A 22,571-nucleotide genomic window follows, 5' to 3' on the forward strand; every position below is an offset into this window, starting at 1 on the left:
ACAATCTTGCACCCTAGGGTTTCTCCTTTCGATTGTTTATAAGAAAAAAAAAGAAGAAGAAAAAAAAGGAAAAATCCACTATCAATCGTCATGTCGGCACCAGGGTCATCGAAGCCGTCAGGCGGCCCGGGGAAGAATTCACCACCCTCGGCGGGACCACAGGCAGGTGCGGCAGCGACGCCGGGATCAGCAGGATCAGCAGGTTTAACAGGCTTGGAATCGAGCACGGATGACGCAGACTGGCCCGAAGGACTCGCTAAAATCGCCCCATATATAGCCCAAGAGCTACTTGACAGTTCAAAAGTCGCAACACTTAGCCCTAGCTCCGATAGGGATAGTTTTACACAGGAGGTGTCGAAGGCGCTGAAAGCAAAGGTGATTCCATTCGCCGAAATCCAGGAGCAGGCCATCAGCAAAGAGCTCCGCAATGCACAGGCTGCTACGACAACTGCACAAGACCAGCTCGCCGTGGAGAAGAAACTGCGCAGTGAGACGGCAAATGAGCTTGACCAAGCAAGGAAGGATGCCGAGAAGGCCCGAGCTGCCCATGAGCAGTATATCCAGGATCTCAGGGATAGTCACCAAAAGGCACTGCAGAAAGCTGATGTGCGAGAGGCAGACCTCAACGGACAGATAAAAAAACTAAGAGAAGATATTGGAAAACATAAAAAAACCATATCGAGACAAGAAAATCAAATAAATACCAATGATGAGTATACTTCAAACCTTGACTCGAATTACAGCGAGTTGAAAAAGGAAAATGGAAGGCTTCACAAGCGCAACAACGAGTTGCAGGATCTTGTAGAAAAGCAAGCTTCTCAAGTCGCGAGCGATAGGACAAAGAAGCAGCAGTTACAGGCTCGCATCGAACAACAACAAAGAGATTACAAGAGTATTGAGAAGGGACAAACCTTAACAATCACTGATTTAGAAAATAAGTTGAAGATAGTCAGTGTAGAGAAGGCCGAAATCCAGAAAAGACTGGACGACCACGAAAGGGCAGCGACTACTGCTGCTAGCATAGCTAGCATAGCTAGTCCTACGGGAAGCTCAGGATCCCAATCTTCGCGATCGTCGGCGGGAGCAGGTACTGCTGCTAATTTAGATTTAGCGGCTGAGCTTGAGCCGGACCTACACGAGCAGATCAGCACACTCAACGATCAGATCAAGGAACTGGCTGATGACCATGCCAAGTGCAAATCGAAGCTCGACAAATCAGACCAAGCTAAAACTGCAGCCCAACAGCATGTGAAGGATCTAGAAAAGGAGATCGAGAAGCGAAGGAGCGATTATGACAATCTGAAAAAGGAGCGCGACGACCTTCAGGCGCAACTCAAGAGGGCAACAGCTAAGAATGATGACAACGCCAAGGAAATAAAGCGGCTGAAGCCGTTTGAGGCAAGTGTGGATGGTCTTCAGAGGCGGGAAAGAGAACTTCAATCTCAGTTGAAGAACAGGGCCCAGGAACTGAAGAGAGCGCAGGATGAGCTTAAACGGCTAAAGCAGCAACGCGACGATGACGATAGCACCAACGCGCAAGAAGATCCTACGGCCGGTGCCAAGTCAGATGATGACGTTCAGGCAGAGGGTGATCACAAGGACGACAACGACACCAAGGCTGACGATGACCTGCTCGATGAGTGTAGAGCCGATTGTGATGCACTTAGGCAGCAGCTCGAGGACTGCAAAGACAATGGCGATGCACTTAAGCAGCAGGTCAAGGACCTCCAAGACCAGCTCGAGGATGAGAAGGACAAGCATACGGCGGACACGGCAAATCTACAAGCTCAAGTAGATGCGGCACGAAATAAATTGAAGGAATATGAGGAGAAACTGAATAAGCTCCAAGACGGCACTGGCAATGACCATAGCGGTCTCAAAGATTATTTTACAAATCTCTTCGACGAGTTGTTCAAACAAACCCGCGAGGTAAAAGCCAAGTTAGATGAGCAAATCAGGATCAACAAGGACACGCAGACCCAATATATCGATCGTCTCGGCCAGATAAATCAGGATATCAACGACGACGCAAATCCAGACAGTCACGAGGTCGCACTTAACAAGAAGAGAGCGGCGGGAGTGCAGAAGGAGATCACCAGGATGAACGGTATCATCAATGTCTTGTTAGAGGAGAGGAACTGGTTCGAAGAAACGACTGAGCGTCTCGAAGACGCTCAGCGCAGAGCCGAAGACGTCCTATCTAGACCGGCATCAGACGCTGGAGACGTATCACAGGCTGAAATTGCACCACCACCTCCTCCTCCTCCTCCACCACCACCAGCAGTGAATCCACCTCCACCCGGAGATAATGCGCTAGCTAGGAACGGGCGGGGAGGACAAGGCGGACCGGGAGGACCGGGAGGACTTCGCAGAGTGTTGGCGAACCTGTCGGCACAAATTCGCGCGGGCGATTTGCCACTCTGGGTCAACATCATCACGTTCTTTGTGATGCTGGGAATCATCGTGGCACACGGGCGCGAGTTTACTACGTACAAATCCATCAACTCGGGGGCAGAGAAGAGGGCCATGTACATCAACTCCTTAGACACGCCCGGCTTTACCTTGAAGGGAACATCTTGGGAGCTGTTATGGGAGTTTATCTTCGGTCTGTTGGCGCTGACTTGGGCGTGGAGTTTATAGGTATTTTTTTTTTAGGTACCTAGTAGGTTGGTAGCCATAGTATAGTTTCTTTTAGTATCCCTGGAAACCCATGAGGTGTAGATGTCTGTTTTAGAGAGGGGATTGGTTATGGGTAAGCCAAGGTATATATAAATACAGGTGCTTCAAGGATTCATGTTGGTATGGATTTGACAACAGATAGTATGTAGTATGTAGTGTGTAGTGTGTAGTGTGTAGTGTGAGGGATAGCCATGTTTTCTGGGCAATGTTGATTATACCTAGTAATTTGTCTGTAAAGTTGTTAGGTACCTAGTTTTATACTTAAAGTGCTGCTACCATTCGCTAGTTCACTCGAGTATTTGTATGTCATTTGAATGTGTTGATATGAAATATGATTGTATGTACAATACATAAGGTGAGATCATCTGAGATGTAGGTGTGAAGTCTGATAATTGATTGAAATAATTCATTGGAATAAATCTTTGCTAACCTTGGAATTGATTAGGCCGGGTGTCCCACAATCACCTAAATTTGTCACCAAATTTGTCAGCTCATGCCTATGGCTATTGCTGCCACTGCCACTGCTACACGTTTCATGATGTCATTTTGACTCCATTCGTGACATGTGACAGGTAGACAAGCTTCGATTAGTCTTTGGTCTTTGATTGAAAACAGTTACATACTAACTATGTAAATTCAATAGCATTTAAAGTTTGTACGCTTTCGACCTGCCATGCAAGTTGTACATATGTACATATGCCTACATAGGTACTACCTAGTAGGTAAGTAGTAGGAAAAACATTAAGCCAAGGATGATATCCATTCGGTAGTTACACATGTACAGTACCTAGTAGCTAATAACTACTAGCTACCTAGTATTGAATACTGACCAGGTGCCTAGGTGTACTAGCATAAATGCCTAGGTACCTATGTAGGTTAGTTGAATGTCATTTACTAGGGTCAATTCCAAATATCTATTCCCTCCAGGGCTACTTTTACGGATTCAGGTTCAAGGGGTTTGCTTCATCAACAACAAGACCAGTAAGATGGGCCATGAATCTCGAAGGGTTTACAAATTATCATGTTGAAACTTGACTAACCTACCTGGCTAGGAAATGAATGCGTATATATATCGACTTGGAACTTCGTATTTCTCAAAGACATTCAAACTTACTAAAGTTATTGATAATAACTTGAACCTCTTCATCATCGCCAATAAATCCAATAAATCCAATAAATCTTTACATTACTCAACTTTTCCACCTCTTCAATCTCTTCCACTTAATATCACGCTTTGTTTGGAAACCTGCAGAACTTTGCATACGAGAACAGCATTTCCCGTGTCACAACTGAAGTATCGAAAAGGCCGACGTCTCACAATGTCCTCCAAACTTATTCCATCCAATCCCTCCGATGTAGCCGTCTTCCGGAACATCACTCCCAATGTTGTGACCGTGTCTGTGCCGTTTGCACGCTTCGGCATCTTCCGAGTCGGTGGCCGCGGTACCATAAGTGAGTTCATCTTCATTTATTTCTTTTTTTTATTATTATTTTTTTTCCTTTTCTTTTTTTAAAAAAATGGAAAAGGAAAGGGAACACCCGTCAGGATCGTATAAGTAATAAATATATAATATCAAATGCAAAATATCACACATCGAATATACTAATTCATACATCACTAGTACGACTCACATCAGGAACACTGGCAGTGTTCTCGCCGGTGGCGTTAACACCAGAGATGAAAGCCAAAGTCACCGAGATGGGCGGTAACGTTGGCTACCTGATCGCGGGGGACATAGAGCACCACATATTCCTGTCCGAGTGGGCAAGTGCGTATCCGAACGCGAAGCTAATCGGGCCCACGGGCCTGCAGGAGAAGCGCGCCAAGATGCAGGACGACGACAAGATCGGCAACGAGCCTTTCGCGTTCGTCTATGACGCCTCCAACAAACGCGACAACAACATCACCCCCGAGTTTGCTGCTGACTTCGAGGTCGAGTTTGTGGACGCGCATCCTAACAAGGAGATAGTGCTCTTCTACAAACCCGACAAGATCCTGATCGAGGCGGACCTGCTTTTCAACCTACCCGCTACTGAGCAGTATTCACGGGTGCCCGACGCTGCGAAGACTTCTCACGGCATACTAAACAGGATCTTCGAATCCCTGAACAGCACGAGCGGCGACGCAAAGGGCGTGAAGCGGTTCTTGTGGTACGGGGTCAGCAACGGCAATAAAGACCGCCCCGGCTTCAACCAAAGCGTGCAGAGGATCGACACCTGGGACTTCGACACGATCATCCCGTGCCACGGCGAGACGATCGTGGGGAACGGCAAGGCGCTGTTTAGGAAGGCGTTTGAGTGGCACCTAGCGGGCCATAAGTGAAGGTTGTAACGACTGACGATCATCATACATATATCCAAGTCTACACGAACGTAAATTACCCCCTACCTAGGTAACCTTGGTATTTATGTAGCCTGAGGATGCACACCCGGCTCTGTGAATGTATTATATAGGGCGGAGGTTCGGAGTTTTTGCAGTATAGTATATCGGAGTTCCAAGATGGGTATTGGGTATATATAAATTGTATACATAATGACGTCCACCCACCCACACACACACACACACACATACACCCCACGTTTTTGTTTCGCCTCCTGAGCACGCGAAAACTGTTACTACCCGCACCCATCATCATCCTGTGCGCAGATTGAGAAACCCTCAACACATCCCGCGTGAACGCTTGCTACATACTCACTAAACACAACCACCCACTGTACTACCGACCTTGGTTACACGTCCTCCACGATCCTAGCGTCCACGGCGCAGCTCACATCACACCGAGCATGTGAGCTAGAAAACTCCGATGTAGGGAAGTTTGATTGATTAGAAAGTGAGGGAAAAGGTAACTAAAGTAATAATAATATGTAATGTGTAAGTCAATACACCAAGGAAGTTCACCTCATTGCCTTCCAACCAAACAAAGTTGAGTCATGACCAACCAATATCCCAAATGCCCCCCCTTATCCACACGCCTCGAGAAATCAACCCATATTCGTGACTAGTCTGATTTTTCCCAAATGCATATCTCTCTCCCATACCTCTCGGATAGACAAAACTTGGAAACAAAACAAGATCAGACAACCTGGAGGTTGAGAGCTATAGCTAGCGAAAGGATTTGAGACAGGTGAGAGCTTATTCGGCTTCGGCTACTCCTCGAGACACCATTGGCCTCGCCGACCCCTTTAGCCTCACTTTCTCCTCGCGCTTTCTTTCCCATCCATCCATTCCTACATGGTATGTGTTCCCAATCCCAAACTCAACCCGAAATACGCCTGTTTAGCCATCATTATCATGCGAAGAAAAAGAACCGGCGTTGCCACCACCTTCACGTCCTTTTGTTTATGTTTTTTTTTCTTTCCCCTCCTCTCTCCCTGTAAAACCCTAAACCATGTTTTTCTCTTCCACCGCGCATTACCTCGGCACATAGCTCCCCATCCCAAACAAGAAAGTTGGAAACCTCCCCGCCGTGTCGAGATAGTGACGCATGCCGTGCTACCCATCTCCCCACTTCATGAAGAATCCTTCCTTCCTTCCTCTCCGGGTTCCGGGCTCACTGCGAGCAAGTCTTGCGCTCCCGCGTCCGGCCGCGCCGGTTCTCCCCCTCTCGGCTCGAGGAGGATGAGGACGAGGAGTCCACGGCCTCGCTGTCGTAGGCGGCGCGGCAATCCCGCGACGCGATCTTGAAGAGGTCGTGCTTCGCTGACGTGCCTTCGTTCAGGACCTGTACGGTCGCACATTCATGGTTAGTATGGTAAAACTTGTAGGAGATAGATTTCCCCCCTTTCCCCTTTCTCCCCTCATCCCCGGGCTGTAGGGGGGGGGGGGGGGGCTCGGCTGGGTGCAGCAGACACATACGGTACAGAGTCTACATCGTTGTCCAAAGTACGAGACTTTGTTCTGGCAGTTGATTTGTCCCTGTTCACACACAAACCCCCCATATCGTTAGTTTCGTTCGCTCATAGTATGGCATGACATGACAGCGACGATGATGGGTCGGAGATCCGTACATAGTAGTTGGCACAGTAGCAGTCCATCTTTCCTTTCATTGGCGGCTTTCCGTGACTTATATGTTATTTAAGTGATGAACTAGGTTAGGTTGCTAGTAGGTGCGAAGAGTACGTTTGATGGAGTGGTAGAAGAGCTTCGAGATGATAAGTTGTTGAAGATATGTAGCACGAAGTGAAGTTAATCAATCCTGTAAGTATGTATACGACGGCCAAACAAGCTTTGTATAATGGGGCTTATGCATATGCGCATGTAAACTATCCGAGGAGCGCGGGCTTCAGGATCGGTACTAGGTATGTAGGCAACAGGGGCAGCAGGATGAGGAGGAGGAAGTAGGGAGGGCCTCCCCCTTCTTATACACCGGAGGGGATACATGGGCATGATAAAATATTATGGGAACATTGAGCTACAAAGGTTCATGTTTCGCTAAGTAGTATGTATGTAGTACCTCATATATTTCGCCTACCTAAGCAGCTAAACTACTAGGTAAATTAAGAAGAAGTATGATGGCTTGTACATAGGTAAACCCCGATGGTCCCGATTGCGAATCCAAAAATGCTCAGCTCCATCCTTTCCTACTTCTTCCACCCCCCCTGAAGCGTTCCACAGCAGCAAAACCAATGCCAGCGTCAACACCAGCCCCCCGATCCAAACGGACGTCGACCCGTCCCAACTCAAAATCCTTAGGAGGGGGGGGGGGTGGTTGCGAAGGTTGCGGCTCCACCTATTCCCGATTTTCTGGTTTCGCCCCCCCTTCTTCTTCTTCTTTTCTTCTTCTAGGTATGGATATGGACCCCCCATGCGAGCTAACTGACTGATCCGACTTGTTAAGGGCGCCGACAGCTTGGGACAGCTTTTCTCTTTCTTACCGGTGTAGGGCGGGTTTGTTCGCCAAGAATATTTTCTTCTTTTGTTCTCTTTTTTTTTTTTCTTTTTTTGAAATAACTAGGCTAGAATTATAGGCAGGTAATCTACTCACTGCCGTGCTACTTTTTATTATTTATTTTTACGCAACGCAAGGGCAAAGCGCAGGCAGGAAAGCAAAAGATGTTGTCATACGATGCGACAATAGGAAGAGGGAGGAGAGCTTGAAAAGTCTAGACGGTGGTCCATACCTATACACGCGCGCGTGCGTGACACTTCTCATTGTTCTCTTTCCGCCTTGCCTGCCCAGGTGCCTACCTATACATATGTCGTACCTACTTACTCGGTGCCTACTTGGGTAATCCTAGGTTAGCTATCTGCGTGTCAATATGTAGCTACCTGCTCAGTACCTAGATATATGTAGGTACCTATGTAGGTAGGTAGGTATTCAGCCAGTCGCGCATTGGCCACCTGGCATGTTTCGGATAGTTTCACCAGCTCGAAGCTCTCGGAGGATTCATCACTCTATCTATCTTGCAGCTTAGCTACATATGTAGCTACATTAGCTACTAGGTACCGAAGTAGCCAAGGTACTTAGATAGGCAGAGAGCTTTCACCGCATGATTCGCATACCATAACTCACTTCAGTGGAGAGGGACATCTGGAGAGGGAGAGGGGTGGCTTGATTTGGTTCTACAAGAGCTTCGTTCTGGAACCTCTTAGCTCTATCTGTTAGTGTGCTTTGAGCCGTAGATAGTGATATCAACCTCTTATGTTTATGATGTCAGCTCTGTGCAGGTAGTGTAACGATGCCTTATCACACCGGCAACCTGGGAGAGCAATCTATTATAGCTTCTTCCCCGTGCTCTGGTCGGCTAAGGGAAGTTAGGTAGGCAAGTGAAACTCAAAAAGAAATCGCAAAGACCCGATACAACGGTTAAGGTAAAAAAAAAAAGACGAGAAGAAAGTTCAAGAGGTTCTAGATGTCTGTGTTCTCCTGCTAAGGCGCGTGGGCAGTAAGTAATCTAGGTTAAGTTTCCACGGGCCACGTGTATTATTCGTGGTCTCGGTATGAGAGACAATCCTTAAAAGTGAAATGGTGGTGGAAATACCGCCTTCTTAGGGCTGCAGGCTGCTAGGTGATCTACCTACTAGCTTACCGTGTCAGAATAGCGTCGGAAAAGGTGCCGAACGTCTACGTAAACGTTGAAAACGATTAAACTTATGTCTCCGGGATAGCGCCTCGTCACTGACATACAACTTCCGTGATGATTAGAGGTCTGGCGAGCACACCAATACAGCCCACCATCCTGTCCATAGTATCAGACGCTGACAATTCCCTTGAGAGTTTCTACTGACTGTGGATCGAAAACCAAATCAAATATCTCATACTCAGTCCTAGGAATGTTTTGTGGAGGCACACCTTCCCTCTCGCCTCTTTAGTTCCTGTCCCGTCTACCTTTCAACAAAGACTAGACCGTAGCCCACTATCTCACACCCACCCGTCTTCATCATTACTAGATGCCGTAATTTTTTTTAAAAAAAAAACCCTACTTTGAACGGGGAATCATCCGTATCGAACCAAGGACGAATTACTCGAGGCAGGCGCTTCCTCACCTATGTCCATGAGCCCGCCTTATGAAGCGAGTTTTCACGAGCTGAAGCTCACACATGGGAATATGAGTCGACACAGCTCTCTTATCATGGAGAAAGTAAGAGTGAAGCTACTCGACTTTGAACGCTTCGAGCCCGGGACCGAGAAATACGGACCTGTAGATGCCGAGCTGGTCGGCGAGTCAGGACGGGGTGGATATTTCATATTCCATGACAATGGTGATATACCTAGGTAGGTACCTAGGTAGATGTGTGATATGTAAGAAGCATTGCGCATGTATACCGGAGCATATAACATACCTACCTATTCATAGATCCTGATAAAGCAGAGCCCCATTGGACCGACTACCATACCACACCCTAAACATCACAAGCTTAATACCAGCAGGTAAACATCAACCCCCCCTTAGGTAGCTTACCTTACCTAGCTTAACCCAACAACCACAACAACCCACCCCCTAGCCTCGGTAACTGGGCCCGTATTTACACTCCCAATAGCTTCAACTCGAAAGCTTTCCAGCATGTCGGGTGAAGCTACCTTACCGAGCAGCCCGCTAGCCTCAACTTTGACTCCGTTGAGTCAGCGACAGACCCAGGCATAGACATAGACATACACGTGCGCGCGCGGACGCACGCGCGTCTGCACTAAATATATGATAACAGGCAAAACAAGCTGAACTTATTTATCCATGGATTCCATACACCTAGGTTACCTATGTACCTACCTACCTACCCACCTACCTCTCAGACTAAACACTAGCCTGCCATACCCAAGGGTTTTTATCAACGCGTCAAGCACACGTCAACGATCGTCCCGAGAAGCTAGCTAGCTAGCTACCTACCTACCTACTAACCTAAGGAATTTCGATTAGCGCTGTAAGTAATAGCTAGGCACCTACCTAGTGTTCAACCTTCAACCGTTCTGTCGGTAGGTAGGTAGGTAGGTAGGTAGGTAGGTAGGTGTATAGCTAAGGAGGCCAAAACTCTATGCTTTCTACATGTGCTTAGCCGGGTAGGTTGGATATAGTAGTAGACAGCCCTGTCGAGCCGACTGAGCCGGGTAGCTGGATAGGTCGGCAACTAGGTTAGGTGAATAGCATGACATCAAGTCAGTGAGGACCTAGGCTAAGAAACCCAAGCCCTCTTGACTGGACATGACATGACACAAACCGGGCCGAAACGAAAACGAATACGTTAGGACCAAGATCAAAATCCAGCATCGAGCTAAAAGAGAGATAATGGGGAATCTTATGCATCAACAATCGGGTTTGGGAATCTTGAGGCTTTGTTATTGTGATTACGGTAGGGATTTCCTACGAAGTAGTTCTAGACACATCCCCCTTTCCAGCTTCTGATGCAACGTCCCGATTTGCTCCACCCTTCGTCTCTTCCTCTTCTCTTCTCTTCTTCTCTTTTCTCTTTTCTCTTACAGACAAGTCACTCACAACTGCTTGTCCTCACTCAACTCATCCAGCGCAACGCAGACTGCGACGTTGCCCACAGCCCCTGCTCTGTATTCTTCCTCACCCTCAAGTACAAATGAGTTAGAATCTGTTAGGCTCCAGCAAAATCCAAAGTCCGCAGCCGACCTTGAATTCGGAAGCTTAAAATAATTAAAAACGATTTCCTCGCTAATGAAGACATTCTCAAGAAAATGAGGCGGAAAGGAAATTATGCTGGCCAAGTAAATCACAAGACGCGCATGCGTAGCCATTTATATGGGTTCGCATGTTTATCAAGCATTATCCGGGCCTCCACGTGTTGGGCCGAGTTGAAAACCCAGACAATCCGGAGAAAGCTGGCTATGATCTAGGGTCGAGAAGAAATTGCCCGTCATAGATCTTGATTATTAGAAATAAGTTGCGTAAAGGAGATCACTACACGACCAACTCCGACTTTCTGTTATTCTTCCAGAAGTCAAGTGCAGCGACCACATCGCCGCCAGCCTCATCTTCGTATGCAAATAGAATCTGGACCAAAGTTAGTGTTTTTGTCATCTCATGAAGGTATCCATCTACCTAGCCACCTAGGTAAGGGGGTTGGTTATAACATACCTCATGCGTACTGCTATGCAACATTCGAATGTTCTTATGCGGAACAATATGAACCGCGCCGCTTTCGATGTTCCTAAGCTCGATGAAGTTCGGTTCGAATGCCAAAATCCACGGATAAGAGAGCGCAAATGCTTGCGGCGTCCCTTCCCAGTCGATTTTCCATTCCGGTCTTGCCCGCCAGCCATTCCTATTGACGAAGAATGAGAATTCGGAATAGTTGAGAAGAAATTCCCCATTAAGTCGTTCGATATGGATTGGTCTGACGCCTTCTTTTCTCGCAACGAAGTCGAGCGAGGTGTCGGCTTGATCCAGTAAGGACTGCGTCTCGAGTGTTTCAAGAGAAACAACTTCGAAGCCTCTAGCGCATGCCACGCAAAGCTTACTCTTGAGGAAGTGGACGGAGGACGATTCGGTAGGAATGTAGAACTCTTTGAATGCCTTCAACTCGTCCTGGCCCGCGTTGAACATCTTCCCAAACCCTTTCTGTTTCTTGCCCTTGCTCATGGGGTCGTTGGGTTCGTACACCTTAATCGTCGTTGAGAGTGCACTAGACTTAACACAACAGACTAGATGCCTACCAAGACAGATACCCGTCTTGAAGAAATTGCAGTTGCTTTGAATTTTCTTGGGCCTCTTCGCTAATGCTGGCTCGTTAGGATCTAGAGCCGCAAGGGAGTACGATGTAAGTGTCTTATTCGATAGCACGAGCAAAAGATTGTATTCTTCCAACACATCGATCTGGGTCACATGTTGTGCTTCGATGACGCGCTTGGGCACTTGGTCCTTAACCTTTCGATCTGCAATGTAGATGCCATGATCAGTACCGATTATTAATTTACGGCCACCATCTATATTCTAGTCAGTAAATGCAAAATATTTCAGCAAGTTGGGGCTAGTACCGAAAGGCGTAACCGTGTTAACCAGATTACCAGCTTGAAAGAAATTGGAAGAAAGGGTGTTGACGTTGAAGAAATCCGCTCTTGCGCGAAGGCGTTGCTGAGCCGAGTCGATGAATTCAAGCCACTTTTTCCGGGCTGTCTGGTTCGATGCGTACAAAACTTGCTCGTAGTAATTTTTGCCCAGATGCCGGAAAGTAATGGGCCACCCTTCTACTTTGCCTCCAACTTCGGCCTTATTACGGAAAGGCAAATTCGACGATGCTCGCTTCACTCCTGCCTGAGGGATGACCTCGTCCATTTCTTTGATCGAGAGTAGCTCCAACGGAATTGGCTATGAAATTGCATGTTAATTACTGCTGAAATACGATACGTGAATAATATTGCGTTACTTACCCGCCTATAAGCTTTCACTTCTTCTCCCTTACCCGCTTGCTTGATTCGCACGAGAAGAACAGCGTGATCGAATAGGAAAGCCGTAATGTCTGTAGGATCCGTAGGCGACTTCTTGAACTGAGTCTTGAAAACCAGTTCACGGTTTTCTTCTGTCAGCTTGAGGTCAACTCGGTCAGCCGGACGGAACTTCAACTGTTCGTGCAGGCGACGTAGATTGAAGCGGTTCTCAGCCTTGCCGGACTCGGCGTTGACCCGGCTCAGTAAGTCTCGAATCGTGACTAGAACCTTGGGGATATCCTCCCTATCAGGGTTCCCTTCTTCTGTGTATTTTAACACGTTTTCGAGAAGCAACGGGTAACGCGCTAATCTTGTTGTGGGCTTAGTCAAGTAACCGTTCAGTTCCAGTTTCCTTGACTCTTTTCTTCTTTCAATCTCCTCAACGAATTTAGCGAACTGAACGTTGTTTGATCGCTCATTCTCGAATTCGAATTTAGCTTCTAGTTGCTTAGAGCCGTACAATATGAATGGCTCGAACTGAGGAACTATTTCTAAGAAAATATCACCGAGATTCTTAACCACGGGATGCTTTTGCTGTCTATCCGTTAACGCCTTGGCAAACCTAGAACTAACCGAGTGGATGCTCGGATGGTCAATGACATTGCTGAAGATGTTTTGCACAACAGCCTCTCGCCGTGCGGCCGGGATGGGCGAGGCCTTTGACCGTAGCGGCAATATCCAGAAATCTCGTAGATATTCAAGATCTTTGACGAAGTCTCTCTCCGTGTAGCATATTTCGGAAATGACTTCTTGTCTCTTCTTTTCCTTGTCGCCAACACTCTCGGCAATTTCTTTGGGGACGGTATTGATCCAGAGCTTCTGCTCGTCGGTCTGATCCGCATCGTCGTTAATAACAGCATCCTGGTCCTTCTTCAAGCCCACCTGTGGCTTGAGGTTCAGCCGAGAAACCTGTTCCAATCTTCGGGGGCATGCGATTGAATAGCAGAGTTGATCCCTTGTGCATGTTGGAGAGTAACATTCCGACAGCAGGACAAATACACCATTGACTGGATGCTTTTCCTCCGGTTCGTCCATAAGCGTTTCCCTGAACTGGTACATCTCGGAAGACGAGTCTCGCAATCGGTGTTCGTAGGTGACATCGTGGAAGAATTTCTGCGCATCTAGAGCTCGGCCTAGGAGTAAAGCAAGGTTTCTGTCTGTGGTTCTAATGATGTACGACAGAACGTCAACGGCTTCAGAGCCGCTGAAAGCATTCTTGTATGTCAGTTCGTTCTTCGTCCGCTCGCCAGTGATAATCTTTTGCCGGAAACATTCGGCGACACGTGAGAGGAGGGCAGGGTAAACTAGAGGTGGCCGAATCTTAGCGGTAGGAGGTCGTTCGCCCTCAATGGATTTCGAAGATATGGAAGGCCGGTGGACTAGCTGCTGACGGGCTTGCTCAGAATTTTCGGGGACAATGGTACTAGCCATTGACATCGTGCGACTGTGGTCGCTGGCAACAGTCGATGATGCCATGCTCATCGTCCTTGTGGCGGTTCCTGGCGCAGCAGCATAACCACCATACCCAGGGTATCCAGCTCCGTTTCCATTCATTGTAGGCATCTCATTCGAGGGAGCTCGCATACGATTAGGAATCACCCGGCCGCTCATCATCTGGTGGGCATCGCGTTCTGGGGGGTACCCAGTCATTGACATAGATCGATCGTCGTGACGCTCGGGAACTACTCGTCCCTGCGCAGTTGTCCTGGATGACATGGGAGCGGCTGGGGCAGGATGTCTGAAATTATTTTGATGCGATTGATACGCACCAGGTGGCGGTTGGTATATCGGTTGCCGCGGTACGCTAGCGAGGGACTGAGAACGATAAGGGTCGTCACGAGTAGCAGGCCCGGGTCCGGATCCAGGTCCAGGTCCGCCTTGGTGCTGCCTAGGAGCGGGATTTCGTGGAGGGTAGCCTGACGGAGCCGGCCCTCTTGTATCAAAACGAGGAGGGCCTTGGGGCGGCGGACCAGGATATGGTCTTTGGTTCGGACCAGGAGGTGGCGCCCTCCCATACTGGTTTTGTCCCTGAGGAGGGTAGCCTCCTGATGGGTTCCTCTGATTCTGATAATAACCGTTGGCCATACTCGTGTCCATTGTTCTAGTTCGGGGGGCGATCGCTTCTTCGTAGCCTCCCGTTCGCTGGGGTCGCGGAGGGGGTCGTCGCTGCATATCAGGTTGTAGGCCGGACACGCTAGACATGGACGACATAGTTTGGGTTCTTCCTTCTTGCTGCGGGGCTGCCATAGGCGACGACGTCGAGGTCATGGTGGCAGTCCGACCGGGAGGGGGAGCAGAGCCGAAAATGTTGGAGAAAGCGGCATCTCGTTGGTTGTTGGAAGATGGGCCGTATCGCCGTTGATCGTACTGATAATCAGCCATTCTCTAGACTCTCGAGGTCCTATAAGGGGGGAAAGAGAAGGATTACGTGGTCAGCATACGTCGCTAAAAGTTATTATAAGCGATGGAAGTTGTGGATTTACACGGGAGCGCCGGCAGTGTTGCACAAGCACTACGCCCACCCACATATGCACACTTGCACACACACACATACATAGGTGCAACTTCGTATCAATAATGTTAAAGAACCAGGAGTGTCATGGGGGTGGGACTCACCCTTAGGAGAGCCTAGGCGGCCGGTAGCCTAGACAGAGACCAAAATTCGTCCACAGGTTTGGGATAAAGGGGTGATAACCGACAGTGACGAATAGGCTCACCGCCGTAGGTGGACGGTCGGGATGTGCGAGCAATAATGTCCTGCTCCCTCCGACTTCTTGTCTTTCGTTTTTCCCCCCCAAGACTTTTTCGTCACTTAAATGTAACAGGTTCTTCCGCGAATTTGAATAATTGGCTGTGAGTCGGTAGTAGTGCGGAATAGGGAGAAATTATATTATGGGACGGAGCAATGAGTAAGTCGTCGACATCGATTCGAATGGGGGAATATTTGGTGGTATGGTAGAAATTGGTAGAAATTGTAGAGTTTGTAGGAATTCCAGATAGGATAGGACGGGATGGGATTGGTAGAATAGGTACTAGTAATAGGCAGGATAAGGAAGGGAGAGAGAGGTCGGGTATGTTAAATGTTAAGGTACATCCATACTACTATGTAAATTTGTATGGGACATCTGGATTTAATGAGCGCTGCCACTGGAGTACAGACTGTACACAGTAGGTCGGTACCTAAGTCGGTAGGTTTAATCTACCTACATTAGTACTGATTGATTTGATATGATCAAGGATTATTAGAGAGGTGCCTGTGCCAGGTGCAAAGAAACATTGGCGTAAAATAACTAGTTAGTACTTGCTTCGAAACTGCACATGTGCCCGCCCCAGGTGCTGCTTTTTTTTTGCTTTGCATTGAACCGGCCCTTTGCCAGGCTCAAACTGGACTTAAACACTGCCAGTGGATTGCACTAACCTAGTAACATTGAAGACCCGGGTTATTGTCGGCTCGGAGTTGTTAGGTAAGGAGGTCGAAGTAATGTAATCCTTTAATTCCTACACTACGAGTAACATACGATAATCTGTTAGGACAATACTTTCTTTTTTTTCGATCACAAGTTACACAACTATGTACTACTGGCCTAGGGTATGTAGTTATGTACAATACTACATATGTACTAGTAGTACTGAATTCGTTCCTGTTTCCATTCACGCCATGTGTTTCCAAGAAATAAAGAAAGCGCGATAAGATTCGACAACGTTGGACGTTTACACTAAAATTTACTAAAAGAATTCAATTGAAGAAGAACAGTACATAAATAATTCAATATTAACATTGAACGAACTAGATGTATGTCAACGGTATTATTGTATTAACCCTATACTACTAGTAGTAGTAGTGACATACTAGGAAGATACTATACTATGCTCATACATTTATGAAAATGCATACATGTCCGTGTAGTATAAAAATGAGGCAGCCAACTCGCAACATTAAAAATCGAGATGACGACTTGAAAATTTCGCTACACTGGAGATATCCGCCATAGTTTTATCTGGCAAACCCAGTCGAATACGACAGTGCCATGGATGAACTGCCTATCTATATTCTACCCACCATGAAGCTTATCTTATAATCTTACTATAATAATTAATCTTGATAGAAACAAGAATTACACTGTAGTCGCATCGCTTGTTTCAATCACACATATAAGTAGAGACCTAACTCCCTAAACTCCAGCTATGCAACCTGAACTACCCTAGGTACCTATTAATGCTGTAGGTACCTGGTTAGGTGGTAGCAACTGCCACTGGCAATGCAGTCCATGCAGTCTAATAATGGAATTATATGGGGACTCGAGATTGGGATCTGTCAATGATTGGTTTGTGACTATACAAATTGTAGCACGCAGTGCCATGCACCTACCAGAGCTAAAATCTTAAAATCATGCGTATGTAATCCCAAACGTCACGTGCCACCAGTACTAGGCTGCGAGAGGCGAGAGGCAGCTAATTGAAGCTTCTAAAGCTTCAATGTTCATCCATCATCTAATATCATCCATTTGAAGGTTCAACAGGATTGAAGAGAACCATCATCCTAGGCACTTCACGGAAGTCCCATTCAATTCCTTTTCCTTTTTATCCACCTTTAATTAAGCCACAAGGAGGACTTTTTCACCATGGATGAATCAGAAATCGCGCCCAAGTTCGCTCCTTTCATCGGCATGGTAAGCTACCAGATCCCTCCGTTCCGTAAATATCGATGCTCTGGTAAACCGTCTGTACTGACAACATCTTCTACGCCATAGGCCGGTATCGCCGCCGCCATGATCTTTGGCTGTACGAAATCCCCCATCTCCGCCGCGTCCTCTCGATAATAGCACCGTAAACTAAACTAAAAACAAACACTGTAGGCATAGGAGCGGCATATGGAACAGCCAAATCGGGAATTGGCATTGCAGGTGTTGGTACTTTTAGACCAGACCTCATCATGAAGGTTCGTGATACTGTTGGCTTTGATACCTTTGTCCATTCTTGCGGTATCCCGGTTTTCTAATACGATGATCGCATCTATAGTGTCTAATTCCCGTCGTCATGTCTGGAATTATCGCCGTCTACTCGCTCGTCATCTCCGTCCTGATCGCCGGTGACATGGACCCGCCATCGCGACAAAGTTATAGCTTATTCAAGTACGTCTCCGACTTCGCTCAGCCGAACGAGCAAATCCATACGATACTAATATCTTCGATAGTGGTTTCATGCATCTCGGGTGCGGAATCTCCGTCGGAATGACGGGTCTTGCGGCTGGATACTGCATCGGTATTGTCGGTGATAAAGGGGTTCGCGCATATATGGAACAGTCCAGAATCTTCGTTGGCATGGTTCTTATCCTTATTTTTGGAGAAGTCTTGGGTCTCTATGGGTATGTACAGCCCTCCATCGTGTCCCAAAACACTTACTGACTTTATACAGTCTCATTGTTGCTCTCATCCTCAACACCAAGAGCAAGGGTTGATCCGTCCAGTCAGAAATAATACCATCACATACATTGGCCAACTAGGTACTTGGTACATCTTGATATGAAGGAGTATGAGCAAACCGGGACTCTTAAGAATAAAGTGTAAACAATAGCTGCATGGACGGCGTTCATGGGTTTGTAAAACTACAGGTGGCCACCTATTAAAACTGTTGACGGTTGGTAGGTGAACGTTGGGTCAGAAACGACCATTAATGAGCAAGTCAGTTTGGGAAATCGAGACACGAGATCATCACTACTAGGTTACATTCCTCTGTAGTCAAAGACAAGCTGGTCGAATTTGTGTTAAATTTATCCTAGATGAGAGGTTGGCTAGCTACCTACCCAGTACCACAAACCCTGAAGGAGCGAAAGAAATAAATGAATTCCCGCCAGACATATCTCGTGATCCCTCATACCCAGTTACCGTCCTTTCATCTAACTCATGTAAACCCCAAGTATGAAGACCCGAGTAAAAGCTAGACCTCTGTAATATCTGATAACCTGAACCGATCTAATGTGCCCCGAATAACACCAAAATAGTAGTAGCGCCGCCCAATGCGTATCGTGTGAGAAGCAATCAACAATCCCCAAAGGAGTGAACAGAAGTAGAATGCAGCGTATTTCCAATCTTCGTCGTCTTCGGCATCAAAGGCCCTTCCCTAGATGGATGGGGGCGGAGAACAAAAAAAAAAAAAAAACTGAAAAAAAAAACTGTGGAGCATGTTACGAGTGCAACAGAGTAGCCAGTTGTCTAGGTATGTATGCGTGTCCCCCTTTACCGGCCGAATCGACGAGCAAGTCTACCACGGCTCTCGACGGGGCTGCCGAAACTAGTCCAGCTTCGGTCTCGCTCGTCCCAGTCCTTCATCTGGCCTACATGTTCTGGTCAGCATCGGATAAGGCCTTCTTTCAAGTAGGTTGGGTATATGTAGATAGATAGATGTGCATGTATGTATGTGCCCAGGGACCTAAGTATCTAGATAGGTTTGTAGAAACTCGATTCCCTTTATCACACGGACACGCGAAAAGGGAAATAGAAAGGGGGATGGCAGGGGAAGTGTAAGGGGAGGGGGGGGGGGGGGAGAAAAACCACTAACCCAAAAGCCAATCCCACCGCTGCTCCTCGCGGTACAGCACATCCTCGCCGGGCTTCTTCTGCCGAGCCAGCCTCTCGCGCCGCGCCTTCGCCGCCGCCTCCTCGCCCACCAGGTACGGGTCCTCGAGCGGCCGGCGCACCATATCCGGGTCCGCGTCGTCGTCGTCGGCTGCTGCTGCTGCTGCTGCCACCGCGTTCATGCGGTCGATCATCGCCGTTGCTACGCCGGACCCTGCCCCGCTGCTACTGCTGCTGCTGCTGCTGCTTCCCCAGCTGCTGTTGTGGCTGTGTCGCCCCCCATTGACTGCGGCAGAGACCCGGCGGTGGGCTACGCGCTGGTAGAGACGCGCGGTGGGGTTGCTGTTCATGGAGGACCACGACGGGATCGAGAAGTGGTTCAGCTGCGGGACGGCTGCTATGCTACTACTGCTTATACCACCACCGCCGCCGCCCCGGCGTCGTGGGGACGGGATCCGTGGGAGGCCGGCGCCCGGGGCGAAGGTGGAGGTCATGGGGATGGGTGTTGGCGAGGGAGAAGGGGCGGAGGGGTTGAGCATGGAGTAGGAGGAGGAGGATGCGTAGCGCGGGGGGGGCGGCATGGATGAGGGGGGGGCGTGCTGGTCCCGCGGTGTGTACGCGGGCACGCTTTCGTTGGGGGGGATTGTCGAGTGGTAGGAGGGCGCATCGGAGACTGTTGTTGTGGAGCTGTTAGCGATTTTTCTGCCATCATGAGAGTTGCTTCCTAAAATTAGCGGAAGAGAAGGGGGGTTGGGGTTGGGGTTGGGGTTCGGAGCCTTACTGTAAGACGGTGCGGCTGAGCGAACAGAGGCCGTCTCGAAATCCTCCGGGCTCAGGCGTTCAATGCGGGATGGCCCGTTGTGAATAGCTGCTTCGGCGGCCATGGTGTAGGCGGGAGAAGTTATAAAATATCACCAATAGATAGGTATCAATATGCAAGGCAGTGTGTAGTGTGTATGTTAGGGCGGGAGAAGTTTCGGTGAGAGCAGCTTGCACATCAAGATCTAGTCAGGCAGCTAGGCAAGTTCCTTATCAAGAGAGGGAGGGGAGGGGAGGGGAGGGGGGGCCGGTTTTAGCTAAAGTAAGGAAGAAAAATTGAGATCAGATAATCGTAATGATGGAGTAACGAGATCAGCACTAGATAGGGTAGCTTTCCAAAGGTGTAACTCCTTGTATGCAGGAAAGGTGAGGTGAGGTTGGTAGGTATGTACAGGTTTTGATGGCTTTGTCTCAAAAATAGAAAGGACCAATGTGATAGGCAAGTAAGTATGTATGGGGGTTCACAGCGGGCAAAATGCTAGTCACGATGAAAGCCAGCACACCACCATCCACAACAACCTTCAAAAAGGTTTCTTGCTATGCTAAAATAAAACCTAAGACGGAGTGGTGGTTGAGGTATATTGCACACGTGAGGGTTGCAGAGAGGTCAGGGATAGGAATAGGGAAGGTCTGGAAGGACAAGAAACGGGCGAAGAAAAAGGAGGAAACGCAACGCAACCATCCACTATCTACCACGATGGATGATGGGGGTTTACATATGCACGATTTCTATCTGGCCCAATCCGAGCCTGCTGGCCTTGCTGCCGTGCTACCTTCTATCCAGGTCCGAGGTGCGTCATGATAGGGGACCCGTAGGACCCGTGAGCCCCCCGGCCGTAGTTCCACACGGCTGCCTGCCTACCTAGGTGCACCATGTCCTTACTAGTTTGGTAGGTACCTGAGTAATGGATGATATGGAAATAAAACATTCAATGGCGAAGATAGCCATGGATAGAATACGCTCTGTGGCTTAGGTGAGGGTATTTAGTTTACCGAAAGGGGGAATTGCCTAGGTTAGGTAATTCACGGCTTGTTTGTTGGTTCAAGTGGGTAAGGAGAAGGAGGGGAATAGATGTCCAGAATGCTAAGTAGGCAGTGTAGGGAGTTACTACACAGCCTACTGGATATTAGTATGTAGTATGTATGTGCAGTATCCATATGGATGCACATATATGTATGCAACAACACAGTCTAAAGTTCCAAAGATACTATTTGAACCAATTCAAACCATTTCAACTGATAATTGCGACGATGTGAAGACTCCACTATCTACCTATTTAGGTAGAAGTCATTATCTCTAATTGGTTTACATTTATCTTATCAGTCGAACATGAAAAGAGGTCATGGGAATGATTGGGTGAGGGGTATCGTGACAATGTTCAGATGGAGTTTGGTTGCATCGTGCTAATACAAGTTGTATCCATAGATCGGTAAAAGAAGGAGGGGAGTCAGGGAGAGTTTGACCGCAATATGGGAGTTCCACTAAGAACAAAGACGTGCCTAGATAATACCTAACCTACTGTTGTAGGTATGTGAGGCACGTAACCAGTGGGGTTCATTCGGCCATAGATTGTCGCGATGTAGCGGGGTACATGTAGCCTTGATGTACACAATATAATTGTATGATAGATGTATTTGCCTAACCTTACATACATGTGGGTATGTAGCTGGAGCTTCCTTCGAGACAGGGATAGACGGTATCACGAAGCATGTCTGACAGCCACTTCACCTTAGTAGGTTCTTGGTAGGTTGAAGAAGAAGAAGAAGGTGAAGGGTAATAATACCGCATATTTGTTGAGGGTTAACATGACGACATCCAAATACCTTAACAAATCTCCAATTACATGGGAATAACCTCCAGATGTCTATGATGATGATGTTAGTTATTTGATCATCATCCTAGATGTAAGTCTATTAGTATAAAGTCCGGAAGTCCGTAGTGCCTATTGGTAGGCCCAGCGTGCCTGGTTACCACATGTAGGTTAGCAAATTAGGTACCTGGATGTATCCTAACAATGCACAGAAGCCCACCAAGAAACCTGCTTAAACACCTAGACAGCTCAGCAATCCAGGGGTTTTCACGCCCGTCGCTCGGTTTGGGGTATAAAGCAACTTACATATAGCAAGGTACATATATACTGTACTATATTCCTTTGATGATGCGTTGTTTATTTTCTTTTCACAACTTTGTCATCTAAACAGCCCGTAAGAGATCTCATATGCTGGAAGAATTATGCTAAATGAAGGAGTTGGTGACGTTCCGGTCTCCGAGCTCTCGAAAGAACAACTGGGCAAGTTCATCGAGACAGCTTATACGTGCCTATCTGTGCCTAATTAGGCCAGACGTCATCCCCAACTCACCTGGGCAAAACTTACGCAGCAATATTTTAGAGGTTTTGAACTCAGGGTTCAACCCGGTAAGCATGATCTCACTGCAGAAACTATGAGGGACTTTGCTCGGTGGAACCGAGGTGAGAATGCATTATTTGAGATAGCCTCCAGGGCTGTGTCTTCGGTCTTGTGTGGAGTCCAGACGGCTCTTTGGACAAAAGACAAAGCTTCATCACATTCATTCGAAGCTGTCTTAGCATACAATAAAAATGAATCAACC

At 47.7% G+C, this 22,571-nt stretch overlaps 6 protein-coding genes across 6 annotated transcripts; 4 read left to right on the plus strand and 2 right to left on the minus strand.

Annotated features, from left to right (window-relative positions):
* Window positions 1–59: 59 nt before the first annotated feature.
* GGS25DRAFT_421277 (uncharacterized protein) lies at window positions 60–2,803 on the plus strand. The gene has a single exon (XM_049258565.1). It carries the CDS (start codon window positions 91–93, stop codon window positions 2,638–2,640), a length of 2,550 nt encoding a protein of 849 aa, XP_049114005.1. The 5' UTR covers window positions 60–90; the 3' UTR covers window positions 2,641–2,803.
* Window positions 2,804–3,638: 835 nt separating this feature from the next.
* On the plus strand, window positions 3,639–5,300 carry GGS25DRAFT_504232 (uncharacterized protein). The gene is made up of 2 exons (XM_049262117.1): window positions 3,639–4,131; window positions 4,302–5,300. Exons 1-2 carry the CDS (start codon window positions 3,735–3,737, stop codon window positions 5,000–5,002), a joined length of 1,098 nt encoding a protein of 365 aa, XP_049114006.1. The 5' UTR covers window positions 3,639–3,734; the 3' UTR covers window positions 5,003–5,300.
* Window positions 5,301–9,168: 3,868 nt separating this feature from the next.
* Window positions 9,169–9,527, plus strand: GGS25DRAFT_524738 (uncharacterized protein; the record flags this gene model as incomplete). Its single annotated transcript, XM_049264660.1, has 2 exons — window positions 9,169–9,382; window positions 9,478–9,527. The coding sequence occupies 2 exons, from the start codon at window positions 9,169–9,171 to the stop codon at window positions 9,525–9,527; spliced, it is 264 nt and encodes an 87-aa protein (XP_049114007.1).
* A 1,431-nt stretch (window positions 9,528–10,958) lies between these two features.
* Window positions 10,959–15,480, minus strand: GGS25DRAFT_421386 (CNH-domain-containing protein). Its single transcript, XM_049258566.1, has 5 exons — window positions 15,183–15,480; window positions 12,510–14,967; window positions 12,117–12,447; window positions 11,218–12,065; window positions 10,959–11,133 (listed from the first exon to the last, which is right to left on the minus strand). Exons 2-5 carry the CDS (start codon window positions 14,946–14,948, stop codon window positions 11,041–11,043), a joined length of 3,711 nt encoding a protein of 1,236 aa, XP_049114008.1. The 5' UTR covers window positions 14,949–14,967; window positions 15,183–15,480; the 3' UTR covers window positions 10,959–11,040.
* A 1,708-nt stretch (window positions 15,481–17,188) lies between these two features.
* Window positions 17,189–18,024, plus strand: GGS25DRAFT_524740 (V-type ATPase; the record flags this gene model as incomplete). The annotated part of the gene is made up of 6 exons (XM_049264661.1): window positions 17,189–17,236; window positions 17,318–17,348; window positions 17,423–17,505; window positions 17,586–17,698; window positions 17,761–17,931; window positions 17,982–18,024. 6 exons carry the CDS (start codon window positions 17,189–17,191, stop codon window positions 18,022–18,024), a joined length of 489 nt encoding a protein of 162 aa, XP_049114009.1.
* Window positions 18,025–18,386: 362 nt separating this feature from the next.
* GGS25DRAFT_421466 (uncharacterized protein) lies at window positions 18,387–20,230 on the minus strand. The gene is made up of 3 exons (XM_049258567.1): window positions 19,923–20,230; window positions 19,125–19,814; window positions 18,387–18,900 (listed from the first exon to the last, which is right to left on the minus strand). The coding sequence occupies exons 1-3, from the start codon at window positions 20,023–20,025 to the stop codon at window positions 18,803–18,805; spliced, it is 891 nt and encodes a 296-aa protein (XP_049114010.1). The 5' UTR covers window positions 20,026–20,230; the 3' UTR covers window positions 18,387–18,802.
* Between the last annotated feature and the right edge of the window lie 2,341 nt (window positions 20,231–22,571).

Source organism: Hypoxylon fragiforme, assembly GCF_022984875.1.
Source record: "Hypoxylon fragiforme strain CBS 206.31 chromosome Unknown GGS25scaffold_8, whole genome shotgun sequence".
NCBI classification, from domain to species: Eukaryota; Fungi; Ascomycota; class Sordariomycetes; order Xylariales; family Hypoxylaceae; genus Hypoxylon; species Hypoxylon fragiforme.